General features: G+C 34.9%; 3 protein-coding genes across 17 annotated transcripts in view; 2 read left to right on the top strand and 1 right to left on the bottom strand.

Annotated features, from left to right (window-relative positions):
• The first annotated feature begins 690 nt into the window (after positions 1 to 690).
• On the top strand, positions 691 to 4,187 carry LOC111020965 (magnesium transporter MRS2-1). The gene is made up of 6 exons (XM_022297770.2): positions 691 to 1,059; positions 1,401 to 2,015; positions 2,598 to 2,726; positions 2,821 to 3,153; positions 3,249 to 3,296; positions 3,765 to 4,187. Exons 2-6 carry the CDS (start codon positions 1,413 to 1,415, stop codon positions 3,993 to 3,995), a joined length of 1,344 nt encoding a protein of 447 aa, XP_022153462.1. The 5' UTR covers positions 691 to 1,059; positions 1,401 to 1,412; the 3' UTR covers positions 3,996 to 4,187.
• A 441-nt stretch (positions 4,188 to 4,628) lies between these two features.
• On the bottom strand, positions 4,629 to 5,538 carry LOC111020966 (early nodulin-like protein 17). The gene is made up of 2 exons (XM_022297771.2): positions 5,333 to 5,538; positions 4,629 to 5,194 (listed from the first exon to the last, which is right to left on the bottom strand). The coding sequence occupies exons 1-2, from the start codon at positions 5,502 to 5,504 to the stop codon at positions 4,851 to 4,853; spliced, it is 516 nt and encodes a 171-aa protein (XP_022153463.1). The 5' UTR covers positions 5,505 to 5,538; the 3' UTR covers positions 4,629 to 4,850.
• A 4,028-nt stretch (positions 5,539 to 9,566) lies between these two features.
• The window catches only part of ABCC13 (multidrug resistance-associated protein 11), a 32,833-nt gene continuing 23,740 nt past the window's right edge, over positions 9,567 to 18,659 (top strand). For 2 of the 15 annotated variants that reach the window (XM_022297810.2, XM_088127822.1), the window contains exons 1-10: positions 9,569 to 9,817; positions 10,936 to 10,976; positions 11,071 to 11,158; positions 11,899 to 12,063; positions 12,156 to 12,287; positions 12,928 to 13,022; positions 14,927 to 14,990; positions 15,325 to 15,579; positions 15,865 to 15,934; positions 16,389 to 16,449. In XM_022297810.2, coding sequence (XP_022153502.1) covers positions 9,773 to 9,817; positions 10,936 to 10,976; positions 11,071 to 11,158; positions 11,899 to 12,063; positions 12,156 to 12,287; positions 12,928 to 13,022; positions 14,927 to 14,990; positions 15,325 to 15,579; positions 15,865 to 15,934; positions 16,389 to 16,449 — 1,016 coding nt within the window. In that variant the 5' untranslated portion in view covers positions 9,569 to 9,772. Of the gene's footprint in view, positions 9,818 to 10,935; positions 10,977 to 11,070; positions 11,159 to 11,898; positions 12,064 to 12,155; positions 12,288 to 12,927; positions 13,023 to 13,860; positions 14,316 to 14,391; positions 14,847 to 14,926; positions 14,991 to 15,324; positions 15,580 to 15,864; positions 15,935 to 16,388; positions 16,450 to 18,659 lie in introns of those variants that run through there. The other 13 variants (XM_088127824.1, XM_088127825.1, XM_088127828.1 and 10 more) reach the window with 12 other exon arrangements.

Here is an 18,659-nt window from a genome sequence, read left to right on the forward strand (position 1 = left end):
AGAAAACGCACACCTTCAACTGGCCACCTCCCCGCCACTTGTTTTTAGAGAGGATTGGGAAGCGAGCTTCTTCTGCTCTGGCAGTCCCAAAATGTATGGCACCAGTTCACTTCACACGAAATAAATATTAAAGTTGAAGGATATATATATATATATATTTTTTTTTTTTTTTTTCTCTCTTGGTATTTTAGTCACATTATTTTAAGAAAATGTATGCGCCAAAAAGTACCACTCTCCTGAGTTAACTCAACTCACCTCAATTTCAGAGAGATGGACAGTTTCATCATAAAACTTTCAAGATATTAAGCTAAATTATATATAAAGTGTGTCATCCTTGTTTCAATTTTTCACCTCAAGGTTTTGAAAGTTTTAATTATATCTCTCATTTTCATGAATTTTGAAGGTTTAATTTATTTAGCTTTTAGTAAAAAACGAACATATATCTCTAACTAAAAGATCGTGACTTCGATTACTCACCCTACATGTTGTACTAAAAAAATTATTTAACTTTTATACTTTCAAATTCACGAACTAAATCCGAGACCTACAGATGTATTAGATTGCACATATCATATAATTGGGAAAAATAACAATAGAGAGTCTTAAACTAAAAAAAAAAAGCCCTTTCAAATTTTATCCTTAAAATTAAATTTGTGCCATTTATTGAAAAGTGATAATTGACAGTTAATATTGATTGTGAATTGTGATATGATGATATGGTCAGCAACACTGGAGCATGAGAGAGATTCCTGAACCTGGTTGGGTTGTCTTGGTTCTTCTTCCTCGATCGATCATCGCTTCCGTTTTCAATCTCTGTCTGCGGAAAAACTTGAGGATGAAACTTCTCTCAGTCTCCACTTCTTTCACGTATGCCGCTCGGATTTCTCTGCCTTCTGTTGCTTCCTTCGCTCGCCTCCGAAATCTAGGTTTTCCTTAATTTGCTGTTGTCGAATCATTGATTCAATTGGTTTTTGCTCCGAAATCTGTCATTTCCGAGCCCGATACAAGTAATCCGCTTCTACGCTCTCTGAGGACCGCCGTATCAGTTCTACTTTGGAGGTGATTTTCTTTTTTCCTTTCGTCTTTCTATTATTTCGTTATGTGTGATTTGATACCTGCGGCTGGCATTTACGCCTATTGAGTTGGATTTTTTCGGGTCAGAAATAGATTTTTCTGGGAATTGGTGGGTGACTTTCACTTGTAGACTGCACGAGCATTGTAGGTGTATTATTTGATCACTGCTGCGTTTAAGATGCGAAAATATTTGCTACATGTTTCTGATTATTTTTTTGTTTGTGCTAGGAGTGCATGATTGATTGAATTGATACGGGCGCTATAATATATATAGTGGTGATTAGGAGTGTGCTTATTTCATTAATGTTGTGTGTTGTTCTATTTAGATATCTCTGTAAATGGCGGATCTCAAAGAGCGGTTGCTTCCTCCGAAACCTGCATCTGCTATAAATCTTAGGGAGGGAATTAATAATCGACCATCAGCCTCTGGAAGGCTGCCTTTTCAAGGTGTGGATGTTTTAGGGCTGAAGAAGCGAGGCCAGGGACTTAGATCTTGGATCCGGGTAGATTCCTCTGGGAATTCCCAGATCATTGAGGTCGATAAGTTCACCATGATGCGTCGTTGTGATCTACCTGCTCGTGATTTGCGCTTGCTCGATCCTTTGTTTGTTTACCCTTCAACAATTCTTGGTAGAGAGAAGGCTATTGTGGTCAATCTAGAGCAGATTCGATGTATTATAACAGCTGAAGAAGTCTTGCTGCTAAATTCTCTTGATAGTTATGTATTTCAGTATGTGGTAGAGCTACAAAGGCGATTGAAAACCACTGGGGTTGATGAAGTTTGGCAGAATGATGCAAATCATGGAACTGACTTAAATCGAAGAAGGGGAAGTAGGAATTTTGATAATGTATTTGGAAGCACCTCTCCTGATTATTTGCCCTTTGAGTTTAGGGCTTTAGAAGTTGCTTTGGAGGCAGCTTGTACATTTCTTGATTCTCAGGTGTGTAGAAGTAGAAGTTTGAGCTGTTTGTTTTTATTTGTTTCACTTCCCACGCGTTAATTGTATGTGTTTTCATTAAGTAATGCTTTTCGTACAGCCATTTAAAACATATTAGCAAATAAAGCAAATAGCCTTTTGATATATCGTGAAGTGGGGAAAAGATTGCAACTTTGTTCTATTTTGAAGAAAAATGTTGTCTACTTGTCTTGTTGGAGAAAATATTTATTTATTTCATCTCATGTTATTAAAATATTAAAATAATCCTCATTTCTTAATGATACTTTGACAGGCAATGTGATTTCTGTGGCGTTGTTGCTTTACTCATTTCACAGTTAGTTAGTATTCCCATGTCAGTTAACATCTGAACTTGCCTCTGAGGAACCTCACCTATATTTTGCATAAGACATTGTTGTTATTCTAACTCGTTTGACATGAAGCCTAACTACACACTTTATGGATCATGGTGTCCATGGACGTTCATCTTTATTTATTAGATGCATTTGAACATATCAGTATTGCTTTCAGGCGTGGTTCTTAGATTGGCACTTGATAATTTATTTATAATCATTCATTTCACCAAAGGCTGCAGAATTAGAAATCGAGGCATATCCATTGCTAGATGAACTTACATCAAAAATCAGTACATTAAATTTGGAGCGTGTCCGTCGCTTGAAGAGCAGACTTGTTGCCCTAACTCGTAGGGTTCAGAAGGTATTCTGCATTCACATCTAGTGATCCTGGTTTTTGCAAGTGGTGGCCCCACCATTTCCTGTCGTTGTTCTCTATTTGAGCTACATCTTTTTAGGTCAGGGATGAAATAGAGCAGCTCATGGATGATGATGGAGATATGGCAGAAATGTATCTCACTGAGAAGAAAATGAGAATGGAGTCCTTTGTTTATGGTGATCAGTCCGTGTCGGGATACAGATCAATTGATGGAGCATCTATTTCTGCTCCCGTTTCTCCTGTATCTTCACCGCCTGAAACTCGGAAGCTTGAGAAGAGCCTGAGCATTGCAAGGAGCCGGCATGAGAGCATGAGAAGTTCAGAAAGTGCCACTGAAAATATAGAGGAGCTTGAGATGCTGCTTGAAGCTTATTTTGTTGTCATTGATAGCACCCTGAACAAGTTGACATCGGTAAGCATACAAACTAAAAAGAAAACTAGTTCTCTCTTCTCTCTTTTTCCTCTTTAGGATGAAGTTACATTCTTATTTCATTTCCTTCCTTTTAGTTGAAGGAGTACATCGATGACACAGAAGATTTCATCAACATCCAGTTGGTATGACCATGTTTTCTCTGTTTCTCTTGTTAGTTCATGTTTCATTACTTTTTTTTTTCTTTTGTTAGTTCATGTTTTCTCTCTTTTTTCTGAGATTAGTGATCTCCTGAAATTGACAAAATCTTTCAAGCCGCTGCAAATTAAGCTGATAGTGCTGAAACCAAGAAAGCATATGAACTATAGCGAATTTACATGTTGGTTAAATGCTTCTAACTTGCTCCCCTGTCATGTTCGCTACAGGAAACTGAACCTTTTTTTGTTTTTGTTTGAAGGAGAACTTTGTGTTAACTCCTAAAGAAAACCCATGTTAAACAATGCTTAATAAAAATTCAGAACTTGATGCTTTTTCATGAGACAGCTGTGCAGTTAGATGACCATATGCGAATTAGATAACAACACTGGTCGACAATCTTATTGTCGCATCTCTCTGTTTTTTCCATCAATTACCAAAAATGTTTTCGTATGCAGGATAATGTACGAAATCAGTTGATTCAGTTCGAGTTACTACTCACTACCGCAACATTTGTCGTTGCCATTTTTGGGGTGGTAGCAGGAATCTTTGGCATGAATTTTGAAATACCAATGTTTGGGTATCCTGAAGCATTCAAGTGGGTCCTTGTTATTACTGGAGTAAGTGGAATCATCATATTTTCTGCATTTGTTTGGTTTTTTAGATACAAAAGACTGATGCCACTTTAAATATTAAGGCATACAAGAAAATTGGTCGTACTGTATGGGTAGTTGGAGGTAACAAAATGGGATGCCATTCATAGTATTATTATTATTTTTCCCTTCTCTTGATTAATGTTAACATGAGATGTAGGAAAAACTTGGCTCATCTCTTCCAATTCTTCCAACTTAATTCAAAGGCTGTTATCTCTCTTTCCTGTATGTTTATTTGTTGGAATGATCTTCTTATATTTGTTAGCTAGGGCTGTTGGTGAAAAATAATAAAAAACCAGTTTTGGATTAAAAAAAATTACAATTGAAAGATAGTTTTTAACAAAAAGAAAAAATCACAAAAGCAACCATAAATTTCTGAGTCACTCAGGACTCGTATAACTCGAAGTTAAGAAGTTGAACTTATGTTTAGTCCATAAGTTAGTTTTATCGTAGGACTAAGATGTTTAAATTTAGTTATATTAACTCAGATTTATGAAATTTGCTTTCTAGTACCATATGGCATATGTTAGCTTTTACAGATTATAAACATATACGTTATACATACTGATATTATTTCAAATTATTTTATAATATAATTATGCATATAATAATTTGTGAACCATGACAAATGCTCATTCTCCCACAATCTGGGGGCAACTGAAGAGGAAATTCAACAACCTGAATGGGATTTGTCATTACAAATTAGAACGAACCAAGCATTCAAAACCACCCCACAAAAGTAAAAAACAATCAACCAAAACCAATGTTCCTTCCTGATCTTCCCACAAGTTTGGAAATTGGGAGACACACACAATTCTTCTAACCAAATCTAAAACACAGAAAGGATTTCAGAACTAAAACTAGTTGTTTTCTGCCATGGATAAGAAAAAACTAAATCCATTCAGATCCAAACCAGATCAAAGCCAGAGAAACGAGCAGAGCCTGAATCCGTGTCGGCCAAGAACCCAACCGGGCCGGGGCAGACGAGGGCGAGGAATGCTTGGCGGCAAGGGGAGAAGATGGAGGAGGAGGAAGAGGATGGACAAGAATGGTGACCTTCATGCCATTGTAGCACTGCCCATTGCCACAAATGAAGTAGTATCTTTTGGCCTCCTTGAGAAGGATGAAGTCTTTGCCACTGCTCCAATTCCCAAACGCCCCCTCTGTGGTGCAGTTGCCGTACCCTGATTGGTTCACCTCGAACACATTGTATTGGATCTTCTGATACCTAAATGCTGCCAAATATAGGGCCATTTCCCCCTTAGTTCATCTTAGATTCAACATTTCTAGGATAAAAAAGATTATACACGAACTTAAATTGTAGTCTCTCCCGTGAAACCCTAGCTATTAGGGAGAAAGAGAGAGAAAATTACAGATGAAGTCGCCGACGAAGAAGGTGTGGTTGTTGGCCCAGAGAGTGTAGTTGATGCCAGGGTTCCAGCCGCGGTTGGCGCCGACGATGTGGTCGGTGGCGGAGACGACGGCGGCGGCGGCGGCGAGGATGAGGAAGGAGAATGCAAGGTGCGGCGAGTGCGAGGCGTGCATTTTGCGAGCGAGCGAGCCAAGCTTCAATTTGAGTGGAGTGGAGGAGGAAGAGCGTTGATTTGATAAACCAATGGCTCGGCGACAGAGACAGAGACAGCTGTGGAAGGGCCCAAATAATGGATAATGAATGAAGATTCGAGAGTGGGGGCAATGGCAACGGCAACGGCAATTCCATTATTATATTTGTGAATAAATGTGTGAGATCTGCAGATGATTCGCAATTTCAAGATTTTGGCGCAATTCTCTGTTTGAATGTCCAAAACCCAACAAAAAGAGAGAGAGAGATGGAAATATGTTTCCTTGGCTGCTACCATGTGATGCCTGATAAGAATGTTGGTACTTTGGTTGCTTTGCTACTAAATTAGTATTTGAGAGTGACACTATAATATCATCACCAAATTCTACACTATTTTTAATAATCTAGTTTTCGTTACGAAATATACAAGTGGGTGATCATAAAGTGATACGTTACTTCGAGGTATATATAGCCATATGTCTACCATAAGATTGGAAGTTTGAATCTCATTGACCATCTTGTTGTTGAGCTTAAATGGTTAATGAGTTATCTCAATACACTAGAATAATAGATATATTTCTTCAAATTTCTACATCGATCTTGAAAAGTTTTATTTTTTATATACCACAACTTAATTTCCTTCTTTCATGACTAATTTTAAGTGATGAACTAGTTAATACAGTTGATTTTTATTTTTTTTTTATATATAATTGTTCTCTCTCCTTTCCTCTACTCTCGGTGCCCCCATCTTTGAAGACTGAGGTGGAGGGTGCGACGAGGAGCGTGAAACAACACAAAAATTCGGTCCTATAATTGTTATATCTAAAAATATGGATAGACAAGTTTCAAAAAGTTGAGTGAAGTTTATGGAGGATTATTGGGCAAGTGATCAATGACATCATCTCCAAAATTTATTACATGGAATATGGTCATCTCTGAGTGTGGTTGAATCTCTCTTTATAAAGAGTAGACTTAGATTATTAAGAGGAAAATATTTAAAAATCGACAGTTCATCAATCGATGTCTCAGTATTTTCCTTATCAAGAAAAAATAAAAGGGAATCAAATGAAGGTTTTAGATCAATGGGAAAAAATAAGACTCATTTTACATGCTTTTAATTTGAGGTTTGAAGGTGAAAAATGATCCTATTGTTGAAAATTTGTCTGCCCATTTAGAGCTGGTAATAAGAAATCGCTTAAAAGATACATATTTATGTTCACAAAATTTCTTAATGTTCATGTTATAATATATCATTTGATGTTCAGATTTCGTTTTTTAAAACACTACAAAATTTTATTATAACATAAATATATATTTTAGTCTTCTTTTAGATACACATTTTTACATTTAAAAGTGTTTGAACATGCTGACGTTTACCACAAGTTAAAGGTTTTTTTGTTGGACCTAAAGAATGAGAACAAAATGGAATATCATCATCTGTGGCATCAGTTTTTAGAAGGTTGTATATTTCATGGTAATTTATTTGATGTGTCGTCAGTCTATGTTTAGATTGGAAGGTTTGATAGTCATGCCACAAATTTGATCAGTGAGCCCCCTTGATGCCCACCACCTTCTGGATACATCGAAATCAACATCGATGTGGCATGTGATATGCTGAAATACATGAAAAGAACGGGCATTCTCGTCATAAATAGCATGTTACTATCAAGTATATTATCTCTAATTACGGGAGTAAGTGTTGGGAAAAATTAAAACTCAAAACTTAAAGCCATATATGATCGGCTTCCCATGTTAAATTTAAAGAAACGGAAGTGTATATTGATCCATGATGGTCAGATGGACGAATGATGTTGGGAGAGTACACAATAGACCAACTGGCCTGATTTAGAGAAAGAATTTTTCCTTTGCTGTAGAGTCGGGGAAAACCATTCAAGCGTCGAGATGGAGATGACTCTGCTACGATAGAGGAAGAAGGAGAATCCGTAGGCCCTCTTTGGTCGCAAAAAACAATCCTAATTGCCAATTGCTTCAATCCGCGAGGAAGAGGTTAAAAAAATTAATTGAAAGTGGAAACGTACGGGTTTGATCTTCCAAATCTAGATAAATCATGATTTTCCTATGTTTCTACTGTGTATTCTTGTAGAAGAAGAAGAGTTCTCTCCCTGAAGGGATGAAAAATAAAAGTTGTGATTGCTCTGACATGGGATCATAACCATTCTACAACCGATCGACAAAAAACTACGGATCAGTTATAAGGTTTTGATATTTCAATTTGACGGCTCATCAAATTAGAATTTATTTTAATGTATCTCTACATTTTATCCATGGTTATTTTATATTCTATTAAACCAATACTTAAACATAATTAGATTACCTCTTGATCTAATTATATGTGTGGCTCAAATTATTGAAAATTCCAATAGTGAGAGAGTTGAATCTTATCAAATGTAGCTTATGTGACCCCTTTTACTTGATGAATAAAAATCTCTACTTTAAAATAATAATAATAATAAATAAACAAATAAATTGGACAGAAAAGTTGATAATAACCATTGGGTTAATATACACCAGTACTTTTTCTCTTGCACTGCTCGCGACTCCTAATTAACATTTTGATGTTTATAGTTTTTATTTGTAACAGAGTTATTTTTCTTTAACAAGTAAAGAGGGTCAATAAGCTTCCTATATTCAAAATAAAAAAATATTTTAATTTATTGCTCATTCATATACTTCGATTAATACAAGGGGTATAGAGACTCCTAATAAAATATGAAGGTTAAAATAATTTTAAAAAATGCCGAGTAACAAGTTTAGTCTTTAAACTTAAAAGAAAGAACATCTCATAGAATCATTGAATTTTTAAAAATATATAATAGGTCCATAAACTTTCAACCCTATATGTCTAAATAAGTCCATAAACTTAAATAATTATTTAAGTTTATGAATTTTTACATCTAATAAATCTCTCTCCTAACTTAGCAACCACGAGCAGATGTCTTCGGAAATTGGAATACTTTCTTAAAACAATTCATTAGACAATATTAGACAGGTCGGAATACAAAATTAAAAGTTAAGTTTAAAATCAATAAACTAAAAAAAAAAATCTAGTAAACATACTAAATTGAAAGTTAGACGTATTACACACTAATTTTGCCTAAAAATAATTACATAAAATTTTAGAATTAGTAACCTTTATTGTTGTGGAATACACGTATGAAACCCACTTTAACAACGCATTTGCATGCGCTCCACCAGCACTTTATAAAAAGCACTAAAGAAATTTTCAGTCTTTTGCATGCGCGCCAAGCCATCTTTTGTGATACTAATTTTTATTGGAAAAGACACCAAAATACAAAATTACCCCATATTGCAAACTCTACTTTTATATTATTACGATTTAGTCCTTCAATTTTTTTCCTTTTGATATCTTCTTCCGAACTAGTATAATACAACTTCTATACATTTAAAATCTTGCTCTCAATATGTGTTTAACTCAACAGTAATTTATACTTGTCTCTTATTAAAAGATTATGAATTCAGTTATTTGTTGTACTAAAAAAAATCTGGAAAAAAAAGATTTAGTATACAGTGGTAAGATGATCATTTTTACAAATATTGAAAATAAAGTTTGAAGTAAAAAGTTTTCAAATAAATAATTTGCATAGTATTTATAATTTTTTTTTCATGTAATACTATAACTATGAAGTAGGGATTTAGAATTTTTGACTTTTTAAGAAAATTTACTAGTGTTAGTTGTTTTGTTTTTTAAATTTGAACTTTCGATGAAAAGCTAATATTAGTTCAACTATGCACAAATTTAATTAATATTCCTATGAAAAGTGTAGGAATTAAAATATAATATTAATATGCCAAGTAAAATAAAGTCCTAACAAAAAAAATTATGAATTTGAATAATTTGAAATTGAACTTCCTAGGTTGATATATATATACAAAATGATATTAATATCAAAGTTTAGCAATTCAAATAATATAAAAAATAGAGTAAATAAATACAAAAACAAAAAGCTTAAATATATATACACACATATAATGGAATATTTATTTCCATTTTCCAAGATGGTGGCGGAGTGCCACTGTGACGTGCCAAGTGGAAAATGTCAAAGGTTTTGTGATCAATTTTCCTTTTTTTCTTTTAAGGCTTTCAGAATCTTTTCGTCCGCCTTGCATTTGCATTTCCCATTTTCCAATTTTCCAACGGAGAAGAAGATTTCACTTCCCTCGCTCTCGGTCACGGCGGAAAACACAGTGAAGATTGAACTCGGCGGCTACAATGGCGGACTGGTTCTTGCGACTTGGTTGCCCCGATTATCCTTCTGTAATTTCAATGCCCTTTACCTCCTGATTAAGAATTTTGTTGTTATGAATGCATTCTTGGCCCCTGATGCTCTGTCATTCTAAACAGTGGTTTTCAATGTGTCGATTGGTTAACATTGTTCTTGAGTTTGGAACTATTTCATGTTTTCTTTTCCCAATACAAATTTTAGTACTGGGCCTGTTAAGAGCGTATGTAAAAGATTAAGAGTAAACTTTTCATGAACTTTTAGAATGGTGTCTATTTAGTCCCCTGTTGTAGGTCATGAACGTTGAGCTGTGTTTATTAGTCTCAATATTTTAAAAGGAGTTGTGTCTGGTAGTCTCAATATTTTAAAAGGATTTCAACAGGCCATTCAAAATTTTAATTTTGTGATAATAAGTGTTGAAACCATAGAGTTTAGGGTAGAAACTTATTAGAGACAACCTTGACAGTTTAGGGAGTTATTATAAATTTTTTAAAGTTTAGACACTAGTCACATGAAGTTCAGCGACCAAAATTGTAATTTATTCAATATTAAATATATATAGTTAAGTTATTGAGTCTAATAGTGATTTAGTATAGTACTAAAAGTTGTAGGTCTTGAGTTCTAACCTCTACAGTGTCATTTCCTCTCCTATCGATATTGAAGGTTCACGTGTTATATTTCCAAATCAAACTGATATTTGAGCCCAAATACGAGAGCGAGATGTGTTGAGACTTGAGGATATATATTAAAGATTGAATATACCATATAACCCAACCAGAGGGAAGAAGGAAGAAGGAAGAAGGATTATAGATAAAAAAAAATGAAGATTTTAATAGTTTTCTATCTAATTGACCCCTAAAGTTTTAGGATCGAAGATTATAGATACAAAAGTTAGAAGGTAGCAATTTGCTTTTCATGAAAATTTCTTGCTCTACCTCTCCTGGCTTAAGCTTTTGGAAAAATGGGAGTGGGTTGTTAAATATAAGATCTTCTTCTCGTATCCTCTACTCAGTTAGCACCTCCACTTGGTAGCTAATTGATATTTGACTTCTTCCCGTGCCCAATTTTGAATTATAACACTTGGAGAATAGAAATTATTCAAAGTAACTATATGATGTTTCTGGTTGCTAATAGTGTCCTTCTTTGTTTGCAGGTTTGGAATGGGCATCAATTCTCAAAGTGTTTTATAGATATATATCCTTTCATTTTAGCAGTTTGGCCTTAATTTATTTCTAGTCTCTGGCTCTGTTTGGCCTTTAATTGTTCGTTCTGTCTTAACAATCCTTACGACCTTGGCTTTTGGAGTAAATGTTTTGACCATCATTATTACTGCATTGCTTGGAATTTTTCTGAAAAATGGTGGAAGGAGACGGAGGGTACGTTTCACTTATCATATGTTCTCCTTAGTTACTAAGAAGCAAGGGAATATGGTGACTGTGAGATCTTAATTTCTATGATAATGTCAGTTGTCAAAATCTTATTAGAAGTTAATATATAGGAAGATTGAATCAATTAATTAGGGCGCCTTTCATTATTTTTCATATAAAGATTTTGTAGTTAGCTTTCTTTCTTTTATCATTATTCAAGCCCCATAATCCACAAGCTTAAGTTAAGCTTTTTGAGTTTAGTGGTGATTTAACATGGTATCAGGACAAGATGTCATATGTTCAAACTCCTATAATTTAGCCAGATATGTCATTTATTCCTCAATTAACATGGATAGTTACATGTTGGACATTGTACTAATTTTAAAGCCCATAAGTCAGGAGTTTAGAAGATTAATATACTGCAGCGCTTAAGCTATTGGGGTAATGGTAACTTCACCATTTTTAAACTTAATAGATTTGTAAACAATATGAGTAAGATCTATGTTTTGAGTTGGTACCACTATGTAGTTGTAAATACCATCAACCGAGTGAAAATTGAGCCTTCCATGCTAGTCCAATCTAATGATTTATGTTTCTAAAAAATTTGAAATTGGAAAAATTCATGATATGGATGTACAAAAATCCAATGTATCACTGAAAAAAAATGATAAAATGGCGCTGAAATTTCTTGCAAACTATTATTGTTTCCAAACTGCATTTATTAGTTGATCCACACTTTCTTTTTGTAGAATTTTCAGAGAAGTCTTCTGGAGAAAATTTTCTTGCATTTCCTTCCAGCCATTGGACTATGCCTGTCACTTTTTGACATGATGTTTCTTCTGAGGAAATTACTCACTGGTGGTGATGTTGAATACCATGACTGGTTTTCAACATGTTCACTATTTGCAGTCTGGGTAAACCATCTGAACATTAGGTTTCTGAAAAATTATGTTAAATTATTATTATTACTTTTCTATGTTTTATGAGTGGCACTATGAATATGTAGACATGCACTACAATCTTTGCAAATTGTTTGAACTTTGAGCACGTATTTCGCAACCAAGTGTTCTGCTTTTGGTGGATTGTAAGAGCATTGTTTGGGATTCTCATTTTTGTGTCGACATATGCAGACTTTGAGGTACTCATATTTCCTCCTAAACATATCATTATATTCTGTTATCATCAAGTTTGTTCTACTTCTAAGTTTTAAGTATTAATCTGACTGTATCTTGTGACCTCATTCATCTATCTAGGATTTATATCTTCATCTCTTCACTTTGAAGTTTGAAATAACAGTGTGACAGTGCATAGATGAATTGCATTTATGATCTCATTTCGAGGAATCTAAGTTTTCGGACCTCCTACCCCTAGAATATAGATTTTTAATAACAGAAAGAGGGGATACCAGGAATTGGCCTAGTGGTCATCGACACCCCTAAGAAAAATAAAGGGCCTAGAGAAAATGAGTTCAAACTGTGGTGGCCACCTACCTAAGATCCAACGTCCTACGAATTTTCTCATAAACCAAATATGGTAGGATGAAATTTATTGAGGTGCGTGAGTTGCGAACACTCACAAATATTAAAAAGGAAAAAGAAGGAAGAATAAGGGAGGAGATAGCGGAGAGTATAATTGGAAGAAATTTGTATCGAGCTTGGGTCGAGAGTGGCAACTTTTGTGGTCAAATCTGTTAACGAATTTATGTATGTTTCTAGATTATGAAATATATGTAAAATTTAGGTATAGTGTGCAGTACTAAGAGGATGTTTTGTTTGTAGATACTCAGAACCTTTAACAACAGTTTAGTTGTCTTGTTGGATGTTATATTTGGCACATCAACATTCATTATCAGATCAGAGCATGCAAAAAGCAGGTACGTTAAGCTCATATGTCCACCAATATATTTCTTTCCTTATTATTATTTTTAATTATAATATTCATTCAACTACTATTACATCGCTAATTTTAAAAGATCAGATACAAAACCACTCATAATTGACTTAGTGGCACGAGACTCACATTATTTAAACTCCGGAGTTAGTGGCTATCATGGCTCGAACCTTTTCTCTCTTAGCTTCGTACTTTTCTCATTAGTCCCAATTACCACTAGGCCAACCTATGGTGGTTAGTAGCAACATGACATGTGAAAAAGTATAGGAATTTCACTCCATAACATAAAATTAATATGTAATTAATTTTTTTTTAAAGAATCTCATCACTTTTCATTTATTTTTTTAAATATAGAATAAGTTTAATTTTCTTGATGTGTTACTTTACCTTTAAATTTGACTTCAATTTAGATTCTTGTAGAATTTTAAACTTTACCTATATTTGAAAATACATATTTTTTAATGATATTTTTATAAATTCCTCAAAAGGAAAAAAAATTTGGGAGAATGGTCCAAAACCCAAAATGGTTACTACTTAAAATTCAGTTTTTATGATAACAAAATATCAAAAAAAAAGAAAAAAAGAAAAAAAAGAGGAGATAAACTTCTACTTTATCTTCCTCGACTAACTCAGGTGGTCAGAGAAAATAGAAATAGATCGAATTGGACTACTGGGCCGGGCCACGTAGTAATTCCTGGACAGTATGGGCTTGGGTGTTATATTGGCCCAATTCTCGCATCTTTCATTGGCCCAATTGTTTTAACTGTCTGGCCCGACCCAATAGGATTCAGCAGCTTCAACTCTGCTTCGTCTTCCTCCTCGAACCCGCTGACGAACTTTCCTCCACTGCATGCTCAAGAACTTCCCTCCGCTGACGCACTACCCTGCAGCGGCAACCCAATGCTGTTTCTTCCTCCAGTTCATTCGTCAGCCATATTCTGCTCATTTGAAATAATGCCCATCTCGAACCTACGTGAAACATTTCCTTGCGAGGATTGGCGCTCCTCCTTCCTCCATCAGATTTTCAGTTTCTTTGCAATGCCGACTCAGTTGCAATCGGATTACCCACTTCATGCTTTTGAGGAATTTCCGAACCCCTTTCTGCAGTTTTCCATCATCTCAATTTCTTGTTGCGCCTTTGCCTGTAATTTCATCGATGAGGATCCATTCTCGGTTGAATTTCTCTAACGCAAGATTGTTCGAGAGGCGTGGGCCTCTCCGAGTCAAAAGACCAAGGCTCCAAGATGACATTCTCTCCCTAACTTTTTCATGCCACGTAATGGGGATCCTGCTTTATCAGTTCTCTTCTCTTACAACTCCCATTTCTAATTTACATGTTAATCCCATATTAACACTTCTCCGAAAATTATAAGAATGCAGCATGAATTGGCCAACATTTTTTACTTTATGAATAAAGAAAAAGAAAAATGTTTTTACGACCACCATGAGTTATGGTTGGTCTGGTAGTCATTGGGGTAAGTGAAAGAAAAAGTAATGGTATTTTGGACTAAAAAAGAATATAGGGCCTCCAAGTATTATGCGATATTTTTTTTTCAGAGTCTCTCTTCCAGTCTTCCTTTATATGCGTGTTGTGCATATTGCACAGTCACTCTCACCTTTGCATCTATGTGGTTGTCCATACGTGGACTTGTTATCTGCACGCTCTTTTACACAAAAGGATCCCATTCATGACCTCTGTATCCCTTCTTTCTATTCTCGAGTATTCACGTGCAATAGTTGCATGGTTTCATATTCGATACGTATTTGTACAAAGATGTGGTGATAATACAACAACCATTGTCATTAGGTAAGAGTGCATATAAGTCTTTGCATGTTACACATCAATTCTCTATTAGGAAATCACTTGCTTATTTTGGCTGTTTGTAGTTCAATGGAAGATTCACTCCTATCTGTGGATGTGGACCTAGAGGAGAGTCATATAGGGAATAATGTAAGAAAGACCCATTTTCCTTTACATTTCTTTTCCATCTCCTTTCTGATAAGTTGAAATTGTTAGTATAACAAATTGCTAGAAGATTTGATAATGCTGCTTATCTGTGCCTTTTATTAATTCTTTAACCAATTATTTCTTAATTCTTAAAGAGATACAAGTAACTTACTTCTTAGCTCTTCTTCTATCCTTTGTGCCCTTAGATATGGAACCATACTTTTGTTTCCTTAAAGTTTGCTATCATTTGATAAGTATGCCTTTTAATTATTTGTACTCTTCTTTGTCTCAATGTGAATTATGATAGCTAATTGATTATTGTACTTTATTGGTTCAGAAGGAAGATAAGCAAAGCTGTTGGAATCTTTTAACATTCAATTCTATCACGTCAGTTATGAATGATGGTGTTAAAAAGCAGTTGAATTTTGAAGATCTGCTGCAGCTTCCAACTGATATGGATCCCTCTTTCTGCTACAACAAGTTGTTATCCTGCTGGAACGACCAACATTCCACGAATTGCTCAAATCCATCATTCTTTTGGGCAATCTGTCGTGCATATGGTTGGCCATATGTTTCTCTTGGTTTGCTGAAGGTACTTGCATATCTTAAAAGTGCCCTGTTTTCTCATTTTCTAGATAGAAGCAAAAATAAATAAAAAAAGGGAACTTTATATTTCAAGGTTTTCATTTCATAGAGATGTTGTAGTGACTGAAGCTTCTAATTCCTACTTCATTTCCCACATATTTAAAATATAAAGTTTCTTCGAAATTTTTGTCCCAACCATTTTTAGCATTAGCAACCTGCTATAACATCATATTTTACGAAGGAGATAACTTGATCTTATTCATTGACTAGATATATATTTTACCATGTCCAGGTGCTTAATGATTGTATTAGTTTTGTCGGGCCGATGCTTCTCAATCGGTTGATTCAATTTCTACAACAAGGTTTTTACATTCGTGTTCTTTTCTTTGTCACTAGTTTATGAATATTGATCACATTATGGTTGACACCATCCTTCTTCTTCTTTTATTTCCCCTGCTCATTCATGTTTTGCCTTCCCCCTGCCCCCGCTCATTCAAGTTGAAAGTTTGATGTTTTAAATCAAATAGTTTTGTACACTTCTATAAGTCTTTCTATTATTCCACTGTTTGCACATTTTAGTGTTTGCTTCATTAGCGAAGTAGGTAGAGAACCATGGGGCAGGCAGACATAAACATTCTCAATATGAAGCTTACAAGTGTTTGAAAATAATTTATTGAAAAATTAGATGTCATACTGGGAATATTGATTTGTTCTAATCTTCCTTCTGAAAGTCTAATCACCATTGCATAAATTATTTATTGGCAAGATGATTCAAATTTTCAACGGCATTTATATTTCCTACTTTTATTTAATCAGGTAGTAGGACATCAGATGGCTATGTTCTTGCAATATCTTTGGGCCTAACCTCTATCTTCAAGTAACTCTAAAATTTTTGTTTTCTTATGCTGTCATTTTCATTATATCTCATTTGTGTTTTATTGTCTTTTTCTATTTGTCTCATATTTATTTATTATTTATTTCTTGAAAACAGATAAACCTGATTTTAGGCTTTGCATTATTTTCACCACTGAAATAATTTAGTTGAAATCTTGTTTCGTTTGTTGTTATTGTTGTTTTTTTATACCAGAAACAAAACTTTTCATTGAGATTTGAAAAGTTACAAACGGTCAACTTTCTACAACAAACATGAAGTAGAAGAAACCTCCAACTATTAATTAACGTTGTTGTGACCTTTAAAATTCCAAGTTGCTAATCTTTCTCTGATAAATACCAAACAAGATGCCCCCTTCAAATAAGGTAGTCATCCAATTAGACTTTAGCTTGTTGATAGAATAATTTTGAGAAGTTTAGGGAGAACATACCAAGAAGCTGCATGTACTTTGATTACCTCGAAACTTTCTTTTCAATTAGTGCTTGTTTCATTTGTAGTTAGGGCATCAGCGTGACTCCCCATCTCTGAAACTTTTATTATGGTTTAGTTACTTTTTTAAATAGGAAACAGATATTTTTTAATGAACAAAATAGTTACAAGGAAATTTGAGAGAGGAAATAGGGGAGTCTTGTTCTTTATTAGCCAAGTTGGTGGACACGATGCCGCAAGCTAGAGAAGATACTTGAATTTGGAAGCTGTAATTATCTTTTAAATAAAAACATAAATTATAATTTTAGTTCAATACTTAAGGAAGAAACTGAACTACTCACCCAAGATATCCAAAGCTTTGCCTAAAGCATGTTGGAAGTCAAAGAGTCTGAAGAAGGTAGACCTTGAAACATGGATCTTACAGAATGGAGTAAATACAGCAGAAGATCTTCGAAGGAAAATGTCTTCTGTAGCCTTGTAACCTTCGGTGTTTTGTGTATGAAAGCAAGTGTAGGTCAAAATCACTTGTCCTACTGTTTGTTTGCCTGTGAAATTTTTTTGGCAGGTTTTTTACGAGAATCCAATTTACCATGGGTGGTGGACGAGAGCGCTCTGAATGATATAATTCAACTTTTTTGGGGTGCATGGGCAAATAAATACGATCTAAGTGACTATTTTAGAAATTTGGTTCAAGAGGAACCATAGAATTTTTTCGGACAAATTTATCGAATGATGTGAGAGAGTGGATGTAGCTAAATGTAAAACATCTTGGAGATTTATTTAGTAATTAATGTTTACAGGATTTTTATTTCTAAATTGGGGTCTTTTTTTGCCTTTTTAATGTAATGTTGGACTCTTACCCAAAAAAAAATGTAACGTTGGAGATTTTGTTTAGCCTCCCTGATCGGGGTTTGTTTACTCTTGTTTTTTTTTTTTTTTTGATATGAAACGAGAATTTCATTGATGATATGAAATATACAAAAGGCCACATAGGCAATTACAAAAACGCCTTCCAATTATGGATAAGATTGGAAGCTTTTACACTGTTAGAGTATATATTAGTATATTTTATATTCTTGTATTAATATTAATTTGTCATTTAACTTCTCCTTATAGGATTAGGTCAACCTTGTATATTTGTCTATATATATAGACTTTAATAATGAGAATACAGTACAATTGGATTCTCTCCAACCTTAGTCTCTACATGGTATCAGAGCTCTAGGTTTTGTGCCCATTAGGGTTTTGCGCCCATTAGGGTTTTGCGCCCATTAGGGTTTTGTGCCTTAGGGTTTTTGTTCATTGCTATCCAACACTCGCCGCCGCCGCCGCCCACTGCCGCCGTCGCCAATCACCGCTGCCGCCGCCGTTCACTGCCACCGCCGCAGACCACCGCCACCGCCGCCGTTTGCTGATTTGCCAGTTATTTTTCCAATTGCTATTCGTGGGTTTCGTCTCGCCGTCCTTCGCACCTTCGTTGCGGTGCGCTTCCGTGACCGCCAATCACCTTCCCCTCTAGTTGTCGTGGGGGAGCACTTGGGGTTTCTGGTTTCAGAAAACACCTAATCCGGTTTGGTTCCAACCGTTTGATTCATATGTTTTGTTTGGTTCGGGTGGTTTGGTCTGGTTCTGTCGTTTTGTTCAAATAAGTTCGCTTGTTTGTTATGGCTGAGAAGAAATCAATCGTAACTCATGAGGTGATCCCAATGATATCAAACATCACAGAACACAAGTTGAATGAAGCACGAATAGATTATTTGTCTAAC

Source organism: Momordica charantia (genome assembly GCF_013281855.1).
Source record: "Momordica charantia cultivar OHB3-1 chromosome 8 unlocalized genomic scaffold, Mcharantia_2.0 BLBB01000008.1, whole genome shotgun sequence".
Classification (NCBI taxonomy): Eukaryota; Viridiplantae; Streptophyta; class Magnoliopsida; order Cucurbitales; family Cucurbitaceae; genus Momordica; species Momordica charantia.